Raw genomic sequence first — 20,290 nt, forward strand, 5'->3', positions numbered from 1 at the left:
ATCCGAGATAAGTTGTACATGAAAAAGATACACATCGACATTGTGGTACCATTGAGAAGATCGATTATTTTTTACTTTCATTGAATGTAAATGTTCAAGTCATGTTCATGTTTGGAGCTATTTTGGACGAATTTTGTCAAACTCGTCGTGTATGGTGGACTGTTTGAAATTTCCTTTGACCAGTAACTTCATTCCACTGTTTTCACACGACTTCATGTTGCACATTTTCTATTTTGACGGTCGTAGGCGAGTATATGTGTATCTCCCTATTGTACTATACTAAGGTGTTATTCTCATGGTTTAAACGAAATTCGGAGTGGCTTCCTTCTGTTCTCATTGATCATCGTCAACCTTGTAGCATGGACAACATGTCCTGCCTGGTGCCGCCGCCAGCGTTGTTCATCTCGGCCTCCTCGCACGCGGCCTACTACACTGACGCCGGCATCGCGTGCAACTGCATTTCTTCTCCCCGTCCTCTGCCTCGACACCCTTATCCTCGTCTCTCCTCATGGACTTCCCATGCGGTGACGACGCTAGCAACTGGTTTGCCACGCCGCCGGCAGGATCGCTCGCTTGCGACTTTGTGCTCGTCCGTCGGAGGCAAAGTCGCGGCCACCGTCTGTCCCCGTCACCTAGGCACTCTATTATAACTCTTTGTGTAGTGTGTAATTATTAACACTTAATTGAGTCTAATGTATGCAAGTATGCAAGCAAACTTTATGTAATGCATCAGCCCAGCTCAACACAGGCCACTAAACGCCAGGAAAAAAATTGCTTCCCTAATGCAGCCAACCTATATGCCACCTACCAAACCATGTGTATATGTGTAGAACATGGTTTACCCTGTATCTACTCAGCAACCTCAACCGAGTCACAGACGCAAAGAGGCAAAAAAAGGTGTAGCCTACCAAAGGGAGCTCCTGTTCAGCGCCTTAAGCGCCCTAATAGTTCCCTGGTGCTCATGTGCCCCCGCTCATGGGCCGCCCCAAGAAGAAGGCGAGCGCTCGATCATTCGTTCACGAGAAAAAGTTCGTTTGCTTGATCGCATTTGACCAGTAGATCGGTCAACCGTTGAATTTCGAAAAAAAACACAAAAAAAATAAAAAAAAGGAAAAGTAAACTCGAAGAAGTTTATGAATTCAAAATGTTCACATATTTTAAAAACAGTTCACAAACTTTGAAAAAATTCAAGAATTTTAAAAATGGTTCTTCAATTTTGAAAAATGTACATCAAATTTGAAAAAAGTTCATTGATTTAAAAAAAGTTCATCAAATTCAAAAAAAATTCATCGATTTTGAAAAGAAGTTCATCAAATTTGAAAAAGTTTATCATTTTTTTAATCATCAAAATTCAAAATTTTCATCAATTTTAAAAAATGAAAAAGAAAAAGAAACAGGGAAAAAAGAAAACAAAAAACTGTAAAACTAAAAAAAGAAAAAAGGAAAAAACTAAAGAAAGAAAGAACACCAGATGAAAAGAAAATCCATAGAAACCCAGCCCAGAAAACCGGTGGGGGCTAGAGGAATGAGCTGACAGCTCAGGTCGGACTAGCGTGGGTGTGCGCCCACTACCAAATACACTGTATTAAGGCGCCAAATAGGAAACACGCCTACCAAGCGCGAACCTAGTGATTTTGTGGATAGTCTTAAATATGTTTTTTAGGATGTCTTAAATATGTTTTATACACTATATATATTTTCACGCTGGATTTCAAAAGTAAGTCGGCCTAGCCCACATCTCAGAAAAAAATCGGCCTAGCCCAGAAAGAATTGCCCGGCTACAGAACAGCTACCCCAGAAACCCGGCCCACGAACGTCAAAAAAAAAAGAAACCCGGCCCACGTGCGTTACTTCTGCGGCGTGCTCGACCGACCACTCCGCTCACGCACTCACGCCCCACGCGGCCACGCCCGCGTGGCCAAAAGCAAAAAAAAAAAACCTAAAAAATAAATGAATCTCAGTAGATAAAGGCTCCCGGACGCGCAAATAGCCGATCGTCCCAGGGACCTGCACGCAAAAACGCCGTGCCGTGTTTCTGGGGATCGGCATCGCATCGCACGCACGCACCCGGCACCTCCCTCCCCAAATCCATCCATCCCACCGCTCTTTTAGCACCTGCCCCCGTTGCTTGCGTCCAACTCAACTCCACTCCTCCGCCTCCTCCTGCTCCTGCTCCCATCTGCTGCCGCTCTGCTCGCCTGCGATCGCCGCGGCCAGCCAGCCAGCCCCGCCATGGACGAGGAGTACGACGTGATCGTGCTGGGCACGGGGCTCAAGGAGTGCATCCTCAGCGGCCTCCTCTCCGTCGACGGCCTCAAGGTGAAGCCCGCCTCCTCCCCCCCTACCGATCGATCTGTGCCTTTCCCCGTTCCCGCCGCCTGCCGTGAGGCCGCTCAGTCAGCTCCCGTGCGCGTGCTTTCCGACGGAGCCCGCGCTCTCGGCGCGCGGGCGGGGTGGTTGCTGCTGCTTCCAGGTAGTAGATCGGGCGATGGTACTGGTGCCCGGCTTGATCCGGACCTGATGCCAGCAGATGGGCGATTGTTTTGGCTGCCACACCGTGTCCCCCTGCTATTGGTGGTAGGAACTGTTGCGAAACTTAGGCGGTCGTTCGACTTGGGGGAAGCAGCCTGTAGTGATGTGGAGGTGGGGACGCTGGGGCGTGGCTGAATCGGAGGGTAAGCTGCAGTGACGGCGACCCCAGCCGTGGTCTCCCTGTCTCGCTCAGTTTATGCTAGTAGATGTGATCCATGCTTGTAAGGCGCCGGTATGAGTTTGCAACGCTGGGGCACATCAGTCGGTGAGGAAAAAGGTAGGGCGTGGTTTGAGTTGTGGTGGCATGACATGCTTACCCATTTTGGAGCATGATCTTTTATGGTGTATTAATTGGGTGAGATACTGCTGATCCAAAAGTGGCGGGATGCTCGATGCATGTTGTAGTCTGAAGGGGTGCAAAAATGGTGATATTGCTAAATGTGTTCTAAGGATCCTCTTTTGCTTTTTTTTTTTTGCAGGTTTTGCACATGGATAGAAATGACTACTATGGAGGAGATTCCACCTCCCTCAACTTGAACCAGGCAAGCAGCTATATGTCTCTATCGAGTGGTTTAAGTTAAGATCACAACTACCTAGAATGAGGTTATAATTGTATCAATGGGTACTTCTTGAAAATATATGTATATAAACAAAAGTCACTCAGTTTGTTTTGGTAGTTGATATGATTGATTTATTCTTGTAGTTGTTTTTAGTTATACCTCTTTAATGTTTGCATATGTTGTCGACAGCTCTGGAAGAAGTTCAGGGGGGAAGAAAAACCACCTGCGCATTTAGGTGCGAGCAGAGACTACAATGTAGACATGGTTCCAAAGGTGTGACATGCCCCTTTTGATTAAACCCATCTTTCTGTATGCAGCAAATATTAACTGAGTATACAATAAATGTACTCTTTCCATTGCAAAAATATTTACAAACTTATTTGTGGTTCAGTCGAGTGATGTAGCAATAAGGAAAACTGTTGGTGTATGATCAGTAAATAGTCTTTCAAACATGGTTACCGGAGTTGCGTAACACCCTTTGAAACCTGTCTGTTCGAAATAGATGACAAACAGTAAGGATTTGGTGTCCGATTCATAGATGGGTGCCAAACTGCCTAACCAATGAAATCAAGATAAATTAGAAGATGGGAGGATATGATTTCTTCCAGCTGCCATCCGCCACTAATACCGTTCTTAGGAGCAGTGACAGGTAGGATGGGGCTGTGGCCTGTAGCCTGCAGCCTTGAGACATTGACCACCTGGATCTGGTGAGGATCGAGGGTTGGAGACTTTCTTTAACCATATCGTCTTTTAGATGGAAAGGCGGCGCTGGTACAGCAGAGCGCTAGGGAGATAGGTTACGGTATTATGTTTCTTTAGAAGGTTCCGTCGGTACCTTAGGGTTCCCTTCCTAACTAAAAGACGATATGTGGATGGGCTGATCAGGCTCATGTGTCATGTTTTCTCCTTCTTTTAATGGGGATGTTCTCTAGTAAAACCTTTGTGCCTAAATATCTGGTTTGCGTATCCCATCTCCATCTTTGTCCGTGAATCAGAAATGTACACCTATTAGGGAACCCAAGTTTTGTAAGTGGCAAACCCATTGATCCGCGAATCTGGTAACCATGGTTCTAAAAGCAGACTGGGGAGTGATGCGTGGGCCTGATGGAGTATTTTTAGCAGATAGAGCATGCAACCTTGTCTAAATCAAATTGGTCCATGCTAAATTTAGCATCATACTAGTAGGTGTCAAACTGTCAATGGCTTTGCAACTCCTTCAAGAGGCTTGTGGCCAAGAAGTACTTAACATTTTTCAATGTTTCCTTGCATTTTTTTGCTTCATTTTAATGCGGCTCCTTTGTATACAGTTTTGACCAATAACCGCTCAACTCTCTTCCTATGTTGGAACCCTTGCAATGACTCCACAATCCTGATAGTGTTTCCCGTTACTTGTATTGTACTATTGTTATTTTTATTCTTTTGAGAGAAACTTGTAATTTTATTAACAATAAACAGATGCTTGGTTCAGATTATGAAATGCTACAAACCTACAGGCTACATGTAATATGTCGAGATTATAAACACTTGATAAAAATAGTATCTCTCTTTCTATCTCTGACCAGTTTATGATGGCGAATGGAACTTTGGTTCGTACACTCATTCACACTGATGTGACGAAGTATCTGTCTTTCAAAGCTGTTGATGGAAGCTATGTCTTCAGCAAAGGGAAGGTATTGCTTTAGCTTACCCGCATACCTCCTATCTTGTATGGATGGCACCTTTGCTGGACTCGTCATAAGCCATTCTTTGATCTCATGTATTCTAAACACCACTATTCAAATTAGTCACCTACGTTCTGTTGCTGTGTTGCATTTGCATCAGATTCACAAGGTTCCTGCCACTGACATGGAGGCTCTAAAATCCCCTTTAATGGGCTTATTTGAGAAACGTAGAGCAAGGAACTTCTTCATTTATGTCCAAGATTACAATGATGCTGATCCAAGAACACATCAAGGATTGGACCTTACAAGGATGACAACTAGAGAATTGATCGCGTAAGTATCTCATCTGTTATGGCATCAATGGTATATATCAGATATTTTCTTTGAGTTAAAAGGACTATATAAGGTACTCCCTCCGTCCCATAATATAAGAGCGTTTTTGACATTACACTAGTGTCAAAAACGCTCTTATATTATGGGACAGAGGGAGTAGTTGCTTATTCTGTTGAGTGGCTGAAATGTACAAAAACTAGTTCTGTCCGCCTCATTGTTAGGAAATAATACATGCTTGTTCTAATCGCACATGCATCTTCTGCATTACCTTGATTCTTATTGCTTTTTTTTTCAGAAGTAGGGATTGGTTTAATAATTTACTCTCTTATGAAAAAACAGTAGAGTTGCAGAACATTTGATTTCAGTATCATGTACTGATCTGCACTTGCCATTAAAAGTGGAAGGATATCCCTTGTTACTTCCTGCACTACAAGTAATCTTATTTGTTTTTTGTTATTTGTTTCCAGGAAACACGGATTGAGTGATGATACTATAGATTTCATTGGCCATGCGCTTGCTCTTCACAGGGACGATCGCTACCTAAGCGAGCCAGCAATTGATACTGTTAAAAGAATGAAAGTATGCCCTGACTAATTTTTTTAGTTTTTTCTTTTCTTAAGAAGATAGAAGGTTTCTGGCTTGTTAACATCAATATAATTTCTATGATTTGCTACCCTTGTTTATTTGTTCTTTGGCGATATTTCTGCTATTTAAATGTATTTTATCAATGGAGCATAATGAAACTTTGCTGCTTGCTGCTAGCTCTATTCTGAGTCTCTTGCACGGTTCCAAGGAGGCTCACCTTATATTTACCCATTGTATGGGTTGGGTGAGCTGCCACAGGTCAGTTGTTTTCCGATTACTTGAGCTAATATATTTTCCACTGCCTGTTTGCCTTTAAGATGATTATATGCTAAAGTGCTTTCTTACTGTTCAGGCTTTTGCACGTCTAAGTGCTGTTTATGGTGGCACTTATATGTTAAATAAGCCAGAGTGCAAGGTTGGTCTTACCCCATCTGTGCTAATCATTTATGCCATTGTGTGTGAATTCTTTTACCCAATACTCTTTTGCAGGTTGAATTTGATATGGAGGGGAAAGTGTGTGGTGTTACGTCAGAAGGTGAAACTGCTAAGTGCAAGAAGGTTGTCTGTGATCCTTCTTACTTGGCCAACAAGGTATATATCGCTGTTTCCAATTGATGTTATACTTTTGTTTGGACATGTTTGTACCAAATTCACTGAAGCTCCCATGGTCCATCTGAACTTACTTAAGTTTTGAACCTTCACGGTTTGGTCTCTTGTAATTCTTATTGTCTGCATACTATTTTGCTACATACTAGCATTCACCCATGACGTTTACTCTGTGAACAGGTAAGGAAGATTGGAAAAGTTGCACGAGCAATTGCTATTATGAGCCACCCAATTCCAAATGCAAATGATTCCCACTCGATTCAGATTATTTTACCACAAAAGCAACTTGGGCGCAAGTCAGACATGTGAGGGCTCACTTTCTGTCTCAGTTCTCAAATAATTATCGCTGGATAAATTTCTAAATTCAGTTTCCATTGCTTCATTGTGACATGCATGCTGGTACATATATTGTAGGTATGTCTTCTGTTGCTCGTACACTCACAATGTCGCGCCAAAAGGGAAGTTCATTGCATTTGTGTCTGCTGAAGCAGAGACTGATAACCCACAGTCCGAACTAAAGCCTGGAATTGATCTACTTGGTCCAGTAGATGAATTGTTTTTTGATATGTATGACAGATATGAACCCGTCAATGAACCTTCTCTTGATAATTGCTTTGTCTCATCGGTAAGTTTTGCTTTATATGAGAATACAGTGTTAGTCTCATATTGTGGATGTTCATGGCAGTTTTTTTTCTTTCCCTCTTTGCAGAGTTATGATGCCACTACTCACTTTGAGACAACTGTGACAGATGTTCTTAATATGTACACACTGATTACTGGAAAGGTAAGCTTGAGATTCACTCCTTTTACCTTTGCAATGCTGGTGGGCGATTATTAGTTTCTGTTGATGTGGGGTAAACTCTGAGAATTCACAATTTGTTCCCGAGGACTGCTGTCTATATTTTATTCACTAGTGATTCTCTATTGCCTCTTTTTTCTGTAGAATTCGGACGTATATATATCTAGCTCTTGTATCGGCAATTTTGGTACCTAATAAATTTCACATTTTTGTGGCTGAAAGCTGTTTTGGCATAACTCTCTGGTCTTCTTGCAGACTGTTGATCTTAGCGTTGATCTCAGTGCTGCCAGCGCTGCAGAAGATTACTAGATCTCATCAAACCAAGCATTTTCTTCAAGACTATACTAAATGGAGGAAACACCATCGGAATCCTACTGCAGGATGGTCATGTGTGACATGAGCTGCATATTGCGTAGGGGGTTCAGGTCCACGCCTGCCAGCAGCACTATGCGAAATTATTATCTGTGGAATGCTGCTGGTTTCCTTCGTTAACTTCCATATTGATCCACTGGGTTGTAAACGTTATTCTATCGTAACGATGGCTTTAGCATGCTCGTGTTCGTCTTGTTGATGTATTCTACAGTTATACATATTGGTGTCTTGGACGTATTTTCCTTCCGAGTAAGGTCAAATGTGGTTTATTTTCTTTTGTTCAAGAAAGTAAGCATGCAGATGGTTTTGAAATGTTACGTGAGAAACAGAGTGAGTGGGTTTGAACCAGGGATGCAAAGCGGCGCCCTGATCCGTCCTGCTCCGTATACAAAATGAGTAAGGTTAGTTGTAGCTTTTGTTTGATAGAGTTAGTTTATTTTGTACTAGCTGATTGATTTTGCGGGACTATGCGGGATGCCCGCCTGCATCCCTATTTTGAACCAAAGAAAATATCAAAGTTTAGAGATTGTTTGATTTATTTGCAACAATTGTCGATCTTCTACATAAAAATTGGTAACAAGGAATATTGCACTCACTTGGGCAACAAGGCTGCTGTAGAAATAGTTAAGGATATCTTTGTGCAGTCTGGCAAAAATCATCTTATTTGGAAATGTGTGTTTCCTTGCAATGGAAGTGTGTTGTACTTCCTCTGATGATCTAAACGGTGTTATATTTATTTACAAGGGAGTATATGTTTGCTGTGTTTCACACATCTGGTTTTTGTTGTTGCTGCACGTGTTTTGCTAGTCTTTGGATAAGTTGATTTTGTGTTGCATACATCTAGCATTTTTGTTGTGTCAGCTTAAAGTTTTTGCACGCATCAATTAGAATTTAGTTCTATTTACTCACAATTCGTTGCATGAGTTAAAGATTTTTTGTTGTGCGGTGAGTCAATAACATCATTTCTTTACAAATTTGTATACTTTTGTTGTGTAGTGAGTCAATAACATCATTGTTTTTACAAACTTGTTGCATGAGATAATATGGAATATATCTAGTGGTTTGGAGGTTTAGTTGCCTTATCAACGCTATAATTTGCTGCCTAAGTTTTTGTTTGCTTATCGTATGTCTCATTCTATCATCTTTTTAGTTTGTTGCCCAAATGTCTCATTTTATGTCTCATTTCTATCATCTTTTTGGGAAGCTACCGGCTAGTGTTCAATGCTCGAGGAATAGGCGACGGAGCCAGTGGCGGATCTAGGATCTGACAATATGGGGGCAACCCTGGACAACATTCCAATGACTAGAATTTTTTTATTATACTACACCAAAATTATTATATGATGGATAAACTTTACACCAGTAAAAGAAAATTTGCAAATTGTTTGTGGGGGCAATGACGCTAATGGCCCTCACACTAGATCCGCCCATGGTCGGAGCCCTTTGAGTTTGAGTTGAAAAGGGGAATTCATGTAAACTTGTGTACGGGCAAACCTTCCTTGTCTGTGCACTGATTATTTGGGTTAAAAGTGAGGTAAAAAAGAAGGGTTGACCAAACAATTAGCAGATTATTAAGCAGAGCGGTTGGATACTACTCCCTCCGTCCCATAATATAAGAGCGTTTTTGACACTAGCGTAGTGTCAAAAACGCTCTTATATTATGGGACGGAGGGAGTACTATTCATGGGTTATTCACGACCAAATTTTTATGGTTGCCGTTTCGAAGATGTGCCTTAGGTGCACTCCTCTCTTTAGGTAAAAATAATACGAACGAAAGCCTAATAGTCATAAATATTTCCAGTAAGGCCTATGACACACCAAAAAGGTCATGAATATAACCAAATAACATAGGCCTTACTTATTTCAAATTTAGTTCCTCTCTTTAGGTAAAAATAATACGAACGAAAGCCATAAATATTTCCAGTAAGGCCTATGACACACCAAAAAGGTCATGAATATAACCAAATAACATAGGCCTTACTTATTTCAAATTTAGTTGGCTTCAAACCACCAATGGATTCACTTCACTAGCAAAATTGATTTGTAGAATCAACTTTGCCACTAAAGTACATCTGAACGTGCTTTAGACAATTGCACTGAAAATGGGTCTGAAACTAGACTCAGCTTTAGTGGCAAAGCTGATTTCAAATAGTTCTTTCTTTCAGCTTCTGATTTTTTATAAGAATCTGTTGCCTAAAGCTGAAACAAACATGGCCTAAAGTCTACGTCACAAGACACTTTTGCTATTTATTTACCATTCACACAGACATTGAGAAACAAATATAATCGCTTGTGAACAACATTTGGAGAACACAATTTGAATTATCCACTACTCACTGTTTGTTGTGTGCATATCAAAATTGAATTCAATTGTTTTGATATTGTAAATTCAGTATAGAGTTAAGAATATAAAAAAATCAAAATGTTTGAACCTAAATATGGGAGCCACAAATGTTCATCTCGGCGAGCTTCTCGCGAGTAAATAGCATAAAACTACTACTTTATAGGTTAAGGTTCAAAAAAACTATCGAATTTATTTTTTTCGCTGATAACTATCAAGTCAGGGGTTGGCTGTTTTAAAAAACCCCAAATCCTCTTTGTTAAGAAATTAAACATGTTTATGATAGGTCGGGCCCGCCACTAAACGCACCGTTTGGTTGACCGTTTGTTTGACCGTTAACTGACTTGTGGGGGCCACATGTCAGCGCCTCATCCACAGATTTTTTTACGGATTAGCCCCTACAATTTTTTTTAAAAAGCAATCAGGTCCCTGGAATCATTTTTAAAAAGCAATCGGGTCCTTGGACTGTCGCCGCCGCGCCTCCAAAGGGCTCTACCCGTGGTCGCCGCTGCACGCCGCCATGGGTGGTCGCCACTGCGCGCCGCCGCCATGGGGTTCCAACCGCGGTCACCGCGCGCCATGGGGCTTCGCCCGTGGTCGTCACCGCACGTCGTGGGGCTCTGCCCACGGTTGCCGCGCGCGCCATGAGGGCTTGTGTGCAGGCCGCCGCTGCCACCACCAGCCAGAGCAGCTCGACCCTGCCCTCCTCCGCGCCGAGGATGGGCACGCCGCCACCACCTCCAGTCGGGGCCAGTGGACCGAGCTGGTCGAGCTGCTCCACCCACCTGGAGCCAGCGCGAGCAAGAGGGAAGGGAGAGAGGCTGCGTGTCGGGGAGCTCTGCGGCTGCGCGCGCTGTACGACAAAGGGCGATGGAAAGGAGCTCCGTGGCGGCGCCATGGATGCTGGCCGGCGAGCTCCACACAACAGCTGATGGCCGGCGAGCAAGGTGCGGGCGCCCGCTCCTCTTGATCTGGAGCACAGCCACGGAAAAGACCCGATTGCCTTTTTAATTTGTTTGTAGGGACCTGATTGCATTTCTTAAATATTTACAGGGGCCTGATTGATTTTGTAAGAAACACTGACATGTCGGACCCACATGTCAATTAACGGTCAAACAGACTGTTCGTTTAGGTGCGGGCCCGACATGTCATAAACATGTTTAATTTTTAAACAACGGTCATCTGGGTTTTATTGAAACAGCCGACCACCCACTTGGTATTTATCTGAAAAAAATTAAAAACCGGTAGTTTTTTGAAACCATAGCCTGTAAAGTAGTAGTTTTATGCTATTTACTCGCTTCTCGCAGTGATTGTAGCATATACAACTTATGGCATCTACGAAGACTTTACACTTGCTCTTGATTTTGTCATATATATATGATGATTGTTGACGTGAAGGAGAGAGCATGATGCGAGAGAGTAATAGAAACTATCTCATTCTCCTTGTCCATGTATTTTAATGATAACTTCTGACGTAGTGCTCATTAATGCACATTATTGTTTGAGTGGGAGGCAGCGTCTCTATTAAAACAACACGTCATTTTTTTAGCTAGGTGACTACAGCAGTACAGCCTACAGTAGAGACATGCATGCGGGGGAGTATGAGAATTAACAAAGTTTCATCTAACTCCTACACTATTTGATTAACAGATACAAAAATTAGAAGAAAAAAATCCTCATGAATCTTCGTGTAAAATTCAACAGTGTAGAGGTTAGACAAGACATATAGTTATTTCTCATCTAGAAGAGGTGTGGTGAGCAATATTCAAATCATTTTTTAACCTAAATCATTCAAACAAATTCATATAACGCGGAGAGACCAAGTCTGGTTTTATGATTTATCCACAGGGGCCTGCACGCGAAAGAGACGGGTCGTGTTGTTCTCCTCTGAGTGCCATCGCATGCGCGTCCGACTTCTTCCGGATTCCCGAACGCCAAATCCCATCCCCACCCCCAACTGCTGCCCCTTTGTCAACCCCACTTCTCCCCACCGCCGTCCTCCGTGCTGACCCCTCTCGCTCCCCGGAGCCACCGCGACAAGCTCGCCGAGAGGTCGCTGCCATGGACGAGGAGTACGACGTCATCGTGCTGGGCACGGGGCTCAAGGAGTGCATCCTCAGCGGCCTCCTCTCCGTCGACGGCCTCAAGGTGAGTCGCCGCCGATCGACCGCTCCCCCTCGCCCGTCCCGCCCCCGATCCGTCGCTTCCATGCTCGGGTTCCGCGTCCCTGTCACCGTTCAGCGTTCCCTATCTCGCTTCCGCTGCCCGCGGTGGACTGGATCACTGGAGCGCGCTGCCTGGTACACCAGGTGGTGCTGCGCATGTTTGATCTGGACTAGATTTGCTGCTAGATGAACACTTCGTTTGTACTAACTGTGTTTATCTGCGCCTTAGTCGATCCAAAGGGGGCCAGCCACTGATTCGCTAGTTTTGCGAGTTTTCCATGCTGAGCGAGGTGTATTCCGAAGGGAGAGCAACATCCGTGGTTCTGACTTCACTAGCCTGGTTCTTCATGTTGGATGTAAACTAGCGAGGCCAGAATTCGTGATGGATCCAGGTGTTTTTGCAACATTAAGTGGGTGGTGTGTAATTGCATCTCAAAATGACACGCTGGTACCAAATCGGATTATTCATGGCGAATCTGGTGCCCGGAGCGATGCCCAGAAGTAAGGACCTGGTCTGAGTCGATCCTCAGTGAAGCCATGCTAAAGGCGCTTCGGCAGCTCCCCCGCCATGCCAGACCCCCTTATGCTACCTAGTGCCTCAAAAAGGAGGAGGAGGAGGGGGAATCCCCGGTCTCTGCATATCCATTTGCTTGAACCATCTTTATTGCAAAGTATTAACAATTCTTACAAAAAATGGAAAAATTTGCTCGAGGTCTAGACCGAAATGCAAACAAGATTACATGTCACACTCATGCAGCAAAAACACTTGCTACACCACCATCCATATTGGTTGAACATAGCCCGTGCTACCATGTCCAAGTGGCTGCACCCATAGGCTGGAGCCTTTCGAAATTCTGTGTCATTGTGACACTCTTCTTCTTAATACAAAATGGCATGCACTTAGATGTGTGTTCAAGGAAAAAAAAGGAATGATTCACATGCCTCCACAGTGCTCCAACTGGTCTCTTCATAGGAGTAAAGATAAAGATTAGTGAGTTACTATTAATCGTTACTAGAAATGGCGCATCATGTAGAATTTATGCATCCATTTGGTGTAGATACAGAAACCCTGGGTACTGGCTGCGGACCGGTGGCTCGCTGTCGCCGCCCCTCTGGTGCTCATGGTGTGCCTCTGTGCCAGTGTCCTTTGCCACCACTTCTTGATTTGAGCTTCATTTCAAACTCGATTCAGTCTACGCCAGGGGCAGAGCTGTGCAGAGAGACGTTGGCTTCAGGTGAACCCAACAACAACAAACAACAACAAAGCCTTTAGTCCCAAACAAGTTGGGGTAGGCTAGAGGTGAAACCCATAAGATCTCGCGACCAACTCATGGCTCTGGCACATGGATAGCAAGTTTCCACGCACCCCTGTCCATAGCTAGTTCTTTGGTGATACTCCAATCCTTCAGGTCTCTCTTAACGGACTCCTCCCATGTCAAATTCAGTCTACCCCGACCACTCTTGACATTCTCCGCACGCTTCTTATTCTAAAAAGACATCTCCATAAGAGTGGCTGAGTTTTTACGTTGGCTCGCCAAGCCTATCACAACCCTCCTCCTCTACCCGGGCTTGGGACCGGCTATGTTGAGACAACATAGGCGGAGTTGCTTCAGGTGAACCCAAAGAAAAAAAATGCGAATCAAGAGAAATTAGTGATACTCATTATTGATTTAGAGGATATGACACCAGCAGTCTGCCGGTCCAGATTCGCGCACGGTAGACGCCAAAGTCAAACAGCAGCAACAGAAAATGCAAGAATAGAACAAAGCCAGCTATGCCTACGTGCCTATGCGAGAAAGAACATTGTTAGAGGGAAAACAGAAAGAGAGATGGAAGGAAGTCATAGGACAGGAGAAAAGGAAAGGGAGACTTGTCGGGGCCACTATCCGATGTAGTGCCATGTCCGGTCTTCCTGCGCAGACAAGGTTCAAGTCGTTTGTCTTAACACAAACATTTGATACAAAGGTGCATATTTCCTCGTGTTCCGCAAAAAGTTCTTGCTAGAAAATATCCTTATGATGAAATTAGAATAGACAAGGATGTCAGTTTGTTTGGGAGATTTTGTCAGATGGGATACTGAGGTGAATTAGTTAGTTGGAGGAATTTGATTAGGTGTTTTCTTACTATTTTTCCCAAGAGTATAATTTTGACATAGGTTATTAATATTTGGTTGTGTGAAGCAGTTTTCTGTAGGAGTTTTCACTTAATTTTATTTTAGAGATGGGATAAAGAATCAGAGGAAGGTACAAGTGAGTTTTTTTTTTGCGGATAAAGGTACAAGTGAGTTCATATGCCTTCCTCTCCAGCCTATTGAACACTCCCCACAACCAGAAACCACTGAGGGGAAATCTTCTGAAAACGAACTTGCTAACAATCTTATGCCTTCAAGCAAATTCCTTCTAGCAAAGTGGCCTCATTATTTTTTCATCGCTAACAATATAATCTCTACTAACAACTACCCCTTGATCTGGATACGCTTTTGATACAGATATGAACATAATCATTTCTTTTAAAAAATAGGAAATTTTAGTAGTGCTTTTTTGCTATCCCAAAAAGTGCAAAGAATGAATTTTGAAACACATTAAGGGCCTGAATATTTGTTTACTGGCAACGACATGCTACACAATTATAGGCATATATGAGTATTTGTTCTGAGTCAGGATCTTGAGTAGCTCATGAGCCTTGTATCTTTTTATGGCCCTCTTTAAAAGCACTTGCATTTGTAAAGCAATGTAGTAATACTGAAAATTCATCTATAGAACCCCCTTACGAACATGTGTTTGATGATATTGCAGGTTTTGCACATGGATAGAAATGACTATTATGGTGGAGATTCCACTTCTCTCAACCTTAATCAGGTAAGCAAGTCCAATGCTGGAGGTTCGAGATTTTGTGAAGTTTTTACACGTTGTTCTTTAATTGATTTTTTCAGAGCTTTTATCATTTATATTAACCCCAATAAATTCTTGTTTGGGGACAGCTCTGGAAGAAATTTAGAGGGGAAGACAAGCCCCCGGCACATCTAGGCTCAAGCAAAGATTACAACGTAGACATGGTTCCGAAGGTGCAACAGTCCCCTCCCATCCAAAACTATCTTTACAACACAGCTACACCACCTATGTTTGCTATGATTACACAAATAAACCCTCATGATGGTGCATAGTTTTTTTCTTTATGGGAAACATGCGGAGCTTCTTTATGTAATTAATGTGGTGATTCACTGATGATTCAACAAAGTATGGAAATCTCATGTATTACTAACAGGAAAAATAGAACAAAACGAACAACCCTGTAAGGTAGCTGTCCAGATTTATGTTTATTTGTTCATTGATTATCACAAAACGTTTCTGTGATCAGTTTATGATGGCAAATGGGACATTGGTTCGAACCCTCATTCACACTAATGTAACGAAGTATTTGTCATTCAAAGCTGTTGATGGGAGCTTTGTCTTCAGCAAAGGGAAGGTACATTCTTCAGCTTATTTCCTTTTGTTTTTATCATCACATATCCTGTATCTTCCATAGGTTGTTAGGTTCTGTAATCTGATCCTATGCTAGAGGTGCAACTTACCTTGTTTCTGTTATCATGTTCGATCAGATCCACAAGGTTCCCGCGACTGATATGGAGGCTCTGAAGTCTCCTTTGATGGGCCTTTTTGAGAAACGCAGAGCAAGGAACTTCTTCATTTATGTCCAAAATTACGATGAAGCTGATCCAAAAACACATCAGGGATTGGACCTTACTACGTTGACAACTAAAGAATTGATAGCGTGAGTGCATTGATGATTGCTCCATTCTGTTCATTGCTTTGTCAGTAATGTTAGTCGTAAACAAATTGCAACACTCCCAAGTCGCCGACAATTATAGTGGTGTCATGGTAGTACACAATGCCTGGGAACCATGCTTCCAAATGTGGATGACCTTTTCAGGAAAACAAGTATGAACACAAAGAGTTGGTTCAGTTGCATGTATACAGTATCATTCTTGTCCAACTTTTCAGTTTCCTCAGAAATTCGCTTACCGTATTGTCTTCCCTACTGTGAACCTATTTCAGTTACTTTTTCACTTCTTTTAATAATGATAACTAGTCCCTGGCCTTCAACCTTCTACATGGTGTGAAAGGATATTTCATGTGCTTGTTATTATCCCTTTCTGCACAAAAATAACTATATTTTCTGTTTGTGTTTTTGCAGAAAGTACGGCTTAGTTGATGATACAGTGGATTTCATTGGCCACGCGCTTGCTCTCCATAGGGATGATCGTCACCTCAATGAACCAGCACTTGATACTGTGAAAAGGATGAAAGTAAGTCTTGACAAAAACAATGGTAGATGATCCTTGTTTGGTATTATAAGTTCATCATGTACTCCCTCTGTCTCACAATATAAGATGTTTTTGCAAGCTAGAACAGCTTGCAAAAACCGAAAAACGTCTTACATTGTGGGACGGAGGGAGTAGTTGCCAATCATTCATAATCCAGTCCCTGTAGTTGTTCTTCCTTTTAGCAGTGTCATTGCTTTTATTTGATTGCGTGACTCATGGATTTCGATTACATCTGCTTTTAGTTATATTCGGAGTCTCTTGCACGTTTTCAAGGGGGCTCGCCTTATATTTATCCTCTATATGGGCTGGGTGAGCTGCCACAGGTCAGTGTGTTTTCAGTTTGCTATACCTTTATTGTCATACTGCACGTACATGTTACTAAGATGCTCATTTGTTACAATGCTTTCTTATGCTACAGGGTTTTGCACGTCTAAGTGCTGTTTATGGTGGCACTTACATGTTAAGTAAGCCAGAATGCAAGGTATTATTTGTCACCTGCCTATTAGTATAACCGACATGATCTGTATGGTAAATCACAATTTCTTTCACCTGTGCCACCTAATTCATGTAGGTTGAATTCGATATGGAAGGAAAAGCGTGTGGTGTTACATCAGAAGGTGAAACCGCAAAATGCAAGAAAGTTGTCTGCGATCCTTCGTACTTGACCAACAAGGTGAATATTCTTCTTGCCTGCATTCTGTCAAGGTTAATACATGGCAAACATTTAGTCTAAATTTGGCCTTTTATCTTCATTATTCCCTTCCCTTCTTAGAAGTTCATATTTACTACAACCTCGTCTGGAGCTTTTGTTATGCATTGCTTCCAATGATGATGTTTTGCTCATGTTTTTCAACAGGTCAGGAAGATCGGCAAAGTTGCACGTGCAATTGCTATTATGAGCCATCCAATCCCAAATACAAATGAGTCCCACTCAGTCCAGATTATTTTGCCACAGAAACAACTTGGACGCAATTCAGACATGTGAGCCCTATCTCAAGCCCAAACAATTTCATTTGATGGATGACTAGATTTACAGCTCATCACTTGATTGAATGATTACGCGATCCTCATTTATGATATTTCTATTGGTCTGCTCTTGTTAGGTATGTCTTCTGTTGCTCATACACCCACAACGTCGCACCAAAAGGGAAGTTCATTGCATTTGTCTCTGCAGAAGCGGAGAGTGATAATATACAATCCGAACTTAAGCCTGGCATTGATCTACTTGGTCCAGTAGATGAGCTCTTTTTTGATATGTATGACAGATATGAACCAGTGAACGAACCATCTCTTGATAATTGCTTCATCTCAACGGTAAATTTTGCAGTATATGTATCATAACAAGAGGTTTTGTTTATTTTTAGACTGTTATAGATGTTTATGACAGTTTGTTTCTCTGCAGAGCTATGATGCTACCACACATTTTGAGACTACTGTGACAGATGTTCTTAACATGTATACAATGATCACCGGAAAGGTAATATTTCATCTTCATTTTCCTCTAATGCTTAATAGGGGAAAATATCAGGTGATAACACCACTTAGATGCTCCCATGGTACCAATTTGAAAAATTCGAATTTAAATGTTTCAAAAATTCTGAGAAAAATCATGAATGCTCACAGCACATGTATCTGCAACCCCTAAAAAATTCAGATCTAAATTCGATATATACTACCTCCGTCTCAAAAGCCTACAAAAACGTCTTACATTTTGAGACGGAGGTAATACATTGAGAAACATAAAAGACAAATCCAAATGTGAATAGTGTAGTTTTTCACACTATTCATATTTTTGTCCTTATTGACACTATTCATGCTGGATTTGTATTTTTTGTTTATCAGTGTGTACTTTGAATTTGGATCTGAATTGTTTAGGGTTTGCAGACACATGTGTTGTGAACATTCAGAATTTTTCTTGGAATTTTTTGAAACATTTAAATTATAAATTTTCAAATTGGTAGCATGGGATCCTAAGTGGTGGTATCACCTGATATTCCTCCCTGCTTGATAGTAGTTGAAGCTAACCACGCCTGTACATGCTGTTAGTATCTCCTTTATTATGGTATATAAGTACCTTTCCTGCACTCTCCTCCTGTTCCGTTGTATGGTTTGTTAAACAAAGGGAGTAACACAAGAACACCATGTAAAGGTGTTAAACGGGTCACGAAAAGTGGTGCTTTTTTTTTTGCGAGATACGAAAAGTGGTGCTGACTAGCTCCACTTTACATTCTAACTTTATTCTTGATTTCTCATTGCAGACTATTGATCTCAGCGTTGATTTGAGTGCTGCTAGTGCTGCTGAAGAAGAATACTAGATTTCATAATCAAAATACGGCTGTTCTCTTCAAACACTGCAGGACAAACCATAACAAATGTCCTGACTATTTCACCCGCAGATCAAAATCTGGTGTTATGGCCATTGTCTTCCGCATGCTTGTCGCTTGCAGCAATATGGAAAAAATGCTGGTTCCAGACGATTGAACCATCGTGGTTTTATTTACTACTGTACTAGAAGAGTAATTAGTGAATGGTGTGAACAGTGAGCAGGGTTGGCTATGAACTTCGTGGTTTTATGTATGTATCATAATAACTGTTAAAGTAAGTTTAGTCTGGCTACGAACAGGGTTGATATTCCAAATCGTTTGCACGCACCAACTTTCCGACTCATCTTTGTTTCCAGAAAAGTAATCAAGCAGCAGGCCCGATCCAGCGATGGCAGTGACTACTTGGTGGTATTGCCAAGGTCAAACTTGGTCGCCTTGGCCTTCACATTGGCAAAGGTGTGTCCCTACTAGCGGCGTCTGCGACGGATCTTGGCGGTAGAGTCCTTGACCGTCTTGGCAAGCCCATGGAACTTGCACAGCTCGAACTCCTGCTAAAGTTGGATTCCATTTCCAATTCCAAGATTCAAAGTTGTTTCCAGGAAACTTGCTCATCCAGCAGAGCAAGGCGTGTATGGGAAAGCTGCATCCGCCTCTCCGCATGGTGGTCCGCAGACGGGTTCGAAATCTGCTCAACACACATTGCCCAAGTCCTGAATTTTTGAGATGTTCCAGTCATAGGCCATTCCTCTTTGCTTCTTTCCTTGATGAAATCAAGAAGACAATCCTTTTAGAAGACGATCTCTTTAGAACTTAGAAAGATGAAACCCAAGAAAGTAATAATCTCTGCTGTATCCTCTTCAACAGCGTATTCAATGTCAAGAAAGTTATCTTCGTCAAAGTTCCAGTCAGGATTTTAAAACATGTCCTCTCTTTTACACATAGGACCCCAACATGCCCTCTCTTTTACACATAGGACCCCAACGATGACAACAAGAACACAATTGGGTACTGTACACATAGCGACATCACCGGAGATGCTTTGGCCACCATCTCCGGTGCAATCCTTGCCGATAGCAGGCAAGGAAATAAGGGCCTCCCTATGGAGGTTGAACCGATGTTTTTCTTTTCTCGTTTCTGTTTTTACCGGGGTGACTAGGTAAAACTGGTTATCCGAAAATCTTGTAATATTTGAATCTTTTTGCTTGTAATATCCAATGGAAATTGAATTTAAAATATTTTAGCACCCAAATATATGGCATTTAATGTATAATGTATAAAAACTAATTGTTGTTCTAGTGGTTAGTGAGCTGCCTTTTCTCCCCAAGGGCGTAGGTTCAATTCCTTACTCATTCGCCAATCATCTTTTTTCCAAGTGCGAGCACACTCGTCTCCAACTTGCCTATAATAGTTTGCCTTTATAAGCCATACAAATTCTATTTCAAACCATCCCGTCGTAAGACACCAATTTTTCTGGGGACCAACGGGATTTCTAGTAACCGGCCCGTTACTGGAAAATCCAATCGAAAAAAGCACCTTGGGTTGAAAAGCAGAATTGGAAGCATTTTTTCCTTCGATCTTCAACTTACGAAGCCAAGGCCAGTGCGGTGGCTAGAACAAGGTCAACTTCAATACCCTATGGACTGCCAGATCTAAACGAGCAAGTGTAGATCCGTCGTCTTCCCCTCCAT

At 42.2% G+C, this 20,290-nt stretch overlaps 2 protein-coding genes across 2 annotated transcripts; both read left to right on the forward strand.

The window, feature by feature from the left end:
* The first annotated feature begins 1,992 nt into the window (after window positions 1-1,992).
* Window positions 1,993-7,760, forward strand: LOC109780611 (guanosine nucleotide diphosphate dissociation inhibitor 1). The gene is made up of 13 exons (XM_020339191.3): window positions 1,993-2,319; window positions 3,012-3,074; window positions 3,282-3,365; window positions 4,655-4,762; window positions 4,914-5,086; window positions 5,554-5,665; window positions 5,849-5,929; window positions 6,024-6,086; window positions 6,161-6,262; window positions 6,458-6,582; window positions 6,692-6,902; window positions 6,987-7,061; window positions 7,332-7,760. Exons 1-13 carry the CDS (start codon window positions 2,233-2,235, stop codon window positions 7,383-7,385), a joined length of 1,338 nt encoding a protein of 445 aa, XP_020194780.1. The 5' UTR covers window positions 1,993-2,232; the 3' UTR covers window positions 7,386-7,760.
* Window positions 7,761-11,634: 3,874 nt separating this feature from the next.
* On the forward strand, window positions 11,635-18,916 carry LOC109780612 (guanosine nucleotide diphosphate dissociation inhibitor 1). Its single transcript, XM_020339192.4, has 13 exons — window positions 11,635-11,937; window positions 14,750-14,812; window positions 14,935-15,018; window positions 15,312-15,419; window positions 15,553-15,725; window positions 16,149-16,260; window positions 16,521-16,601; window positions 16,697-16,759; window positions 16,850-16,951; window positions 17,135-17,259; window positions 17,382-17,592; window positions 17,681-17,755; window positions 18,537-18,916. Exons 1-13 carry the CDS (start codon window positions 11,851-11,853, stop codon window positions 18,591-18,593), a joined length of 1,341 nt encoding a protein of 446 aa, XP_020194781.1. The 5' UTR covers window positions 11,635-11,850; the 3' UTR covers window positions 18,594-18,916.
* Window positions 18,917-20,290: the final 1,374 nt, after the last annotated feature.

This window comes from Aegilops tauschii, chromosome 1 (assembly GCF_002575655.3).
Source record: "Aegilops tauschii subsp. strangulata cultivar AL8/78 chromosome 1, Aet v6.0, whole genome shotgun sequence".
Lineage (NCBI taxonomy): Eukaryota > Viridiplantae > Streptophyta > Magnoliopsida > Poales > Poaceae > Aegilops > Aegilops tauschii.

Excerpts from the sequence above, each read along its gene's own strand:
- LOC109780611 (XM_020339191.3), top strand. The coding sequence starts at position 2,233 with ATGGACGAGGAGTACGACGTGATCGTGCTGGGCACGGGGCTCAAGGAG. Across the intron at positions 5,666-5,848 it reads ATACTGTTAAAAGAATGAAA|CTCTATTCTGAGTCTCTTGC; the intron begins GTATGCCCTGAC and ends GCTTGCTGCTAG. Across the intron at positions 5,930-6,023 it reads GGTTGGGTGAGCTGCCACAG|GCTTTTGCACGTCTAAGTGC; the intron begins GTCAGTTGTTTT and ends CTTACTGTTCAG.
- LOC109780612 (XM_020339192.4), top strand. The coding sequence starts at position 11,851 with ATGGACGAGGAGTACGACGTCATCGTGCTGGGCACGGGGCTCAAGGAG. Across the intron at positions 16,261-16,520 it reads ATACTGTGAAAAGGATGAAA|TTATATTCGGAGTCTCTTGC; the intron begins GTAAGTCTTGAC and ends ATCTGCTTTTAG. Across the intron at positions 16,952-17,134 it reads CTTCGTACTTGACCAACAAG|GTCAGGAAGATCGGCAAAGT; the intron begins GTGAATATTCTT and ends GTTTTTCAACAG.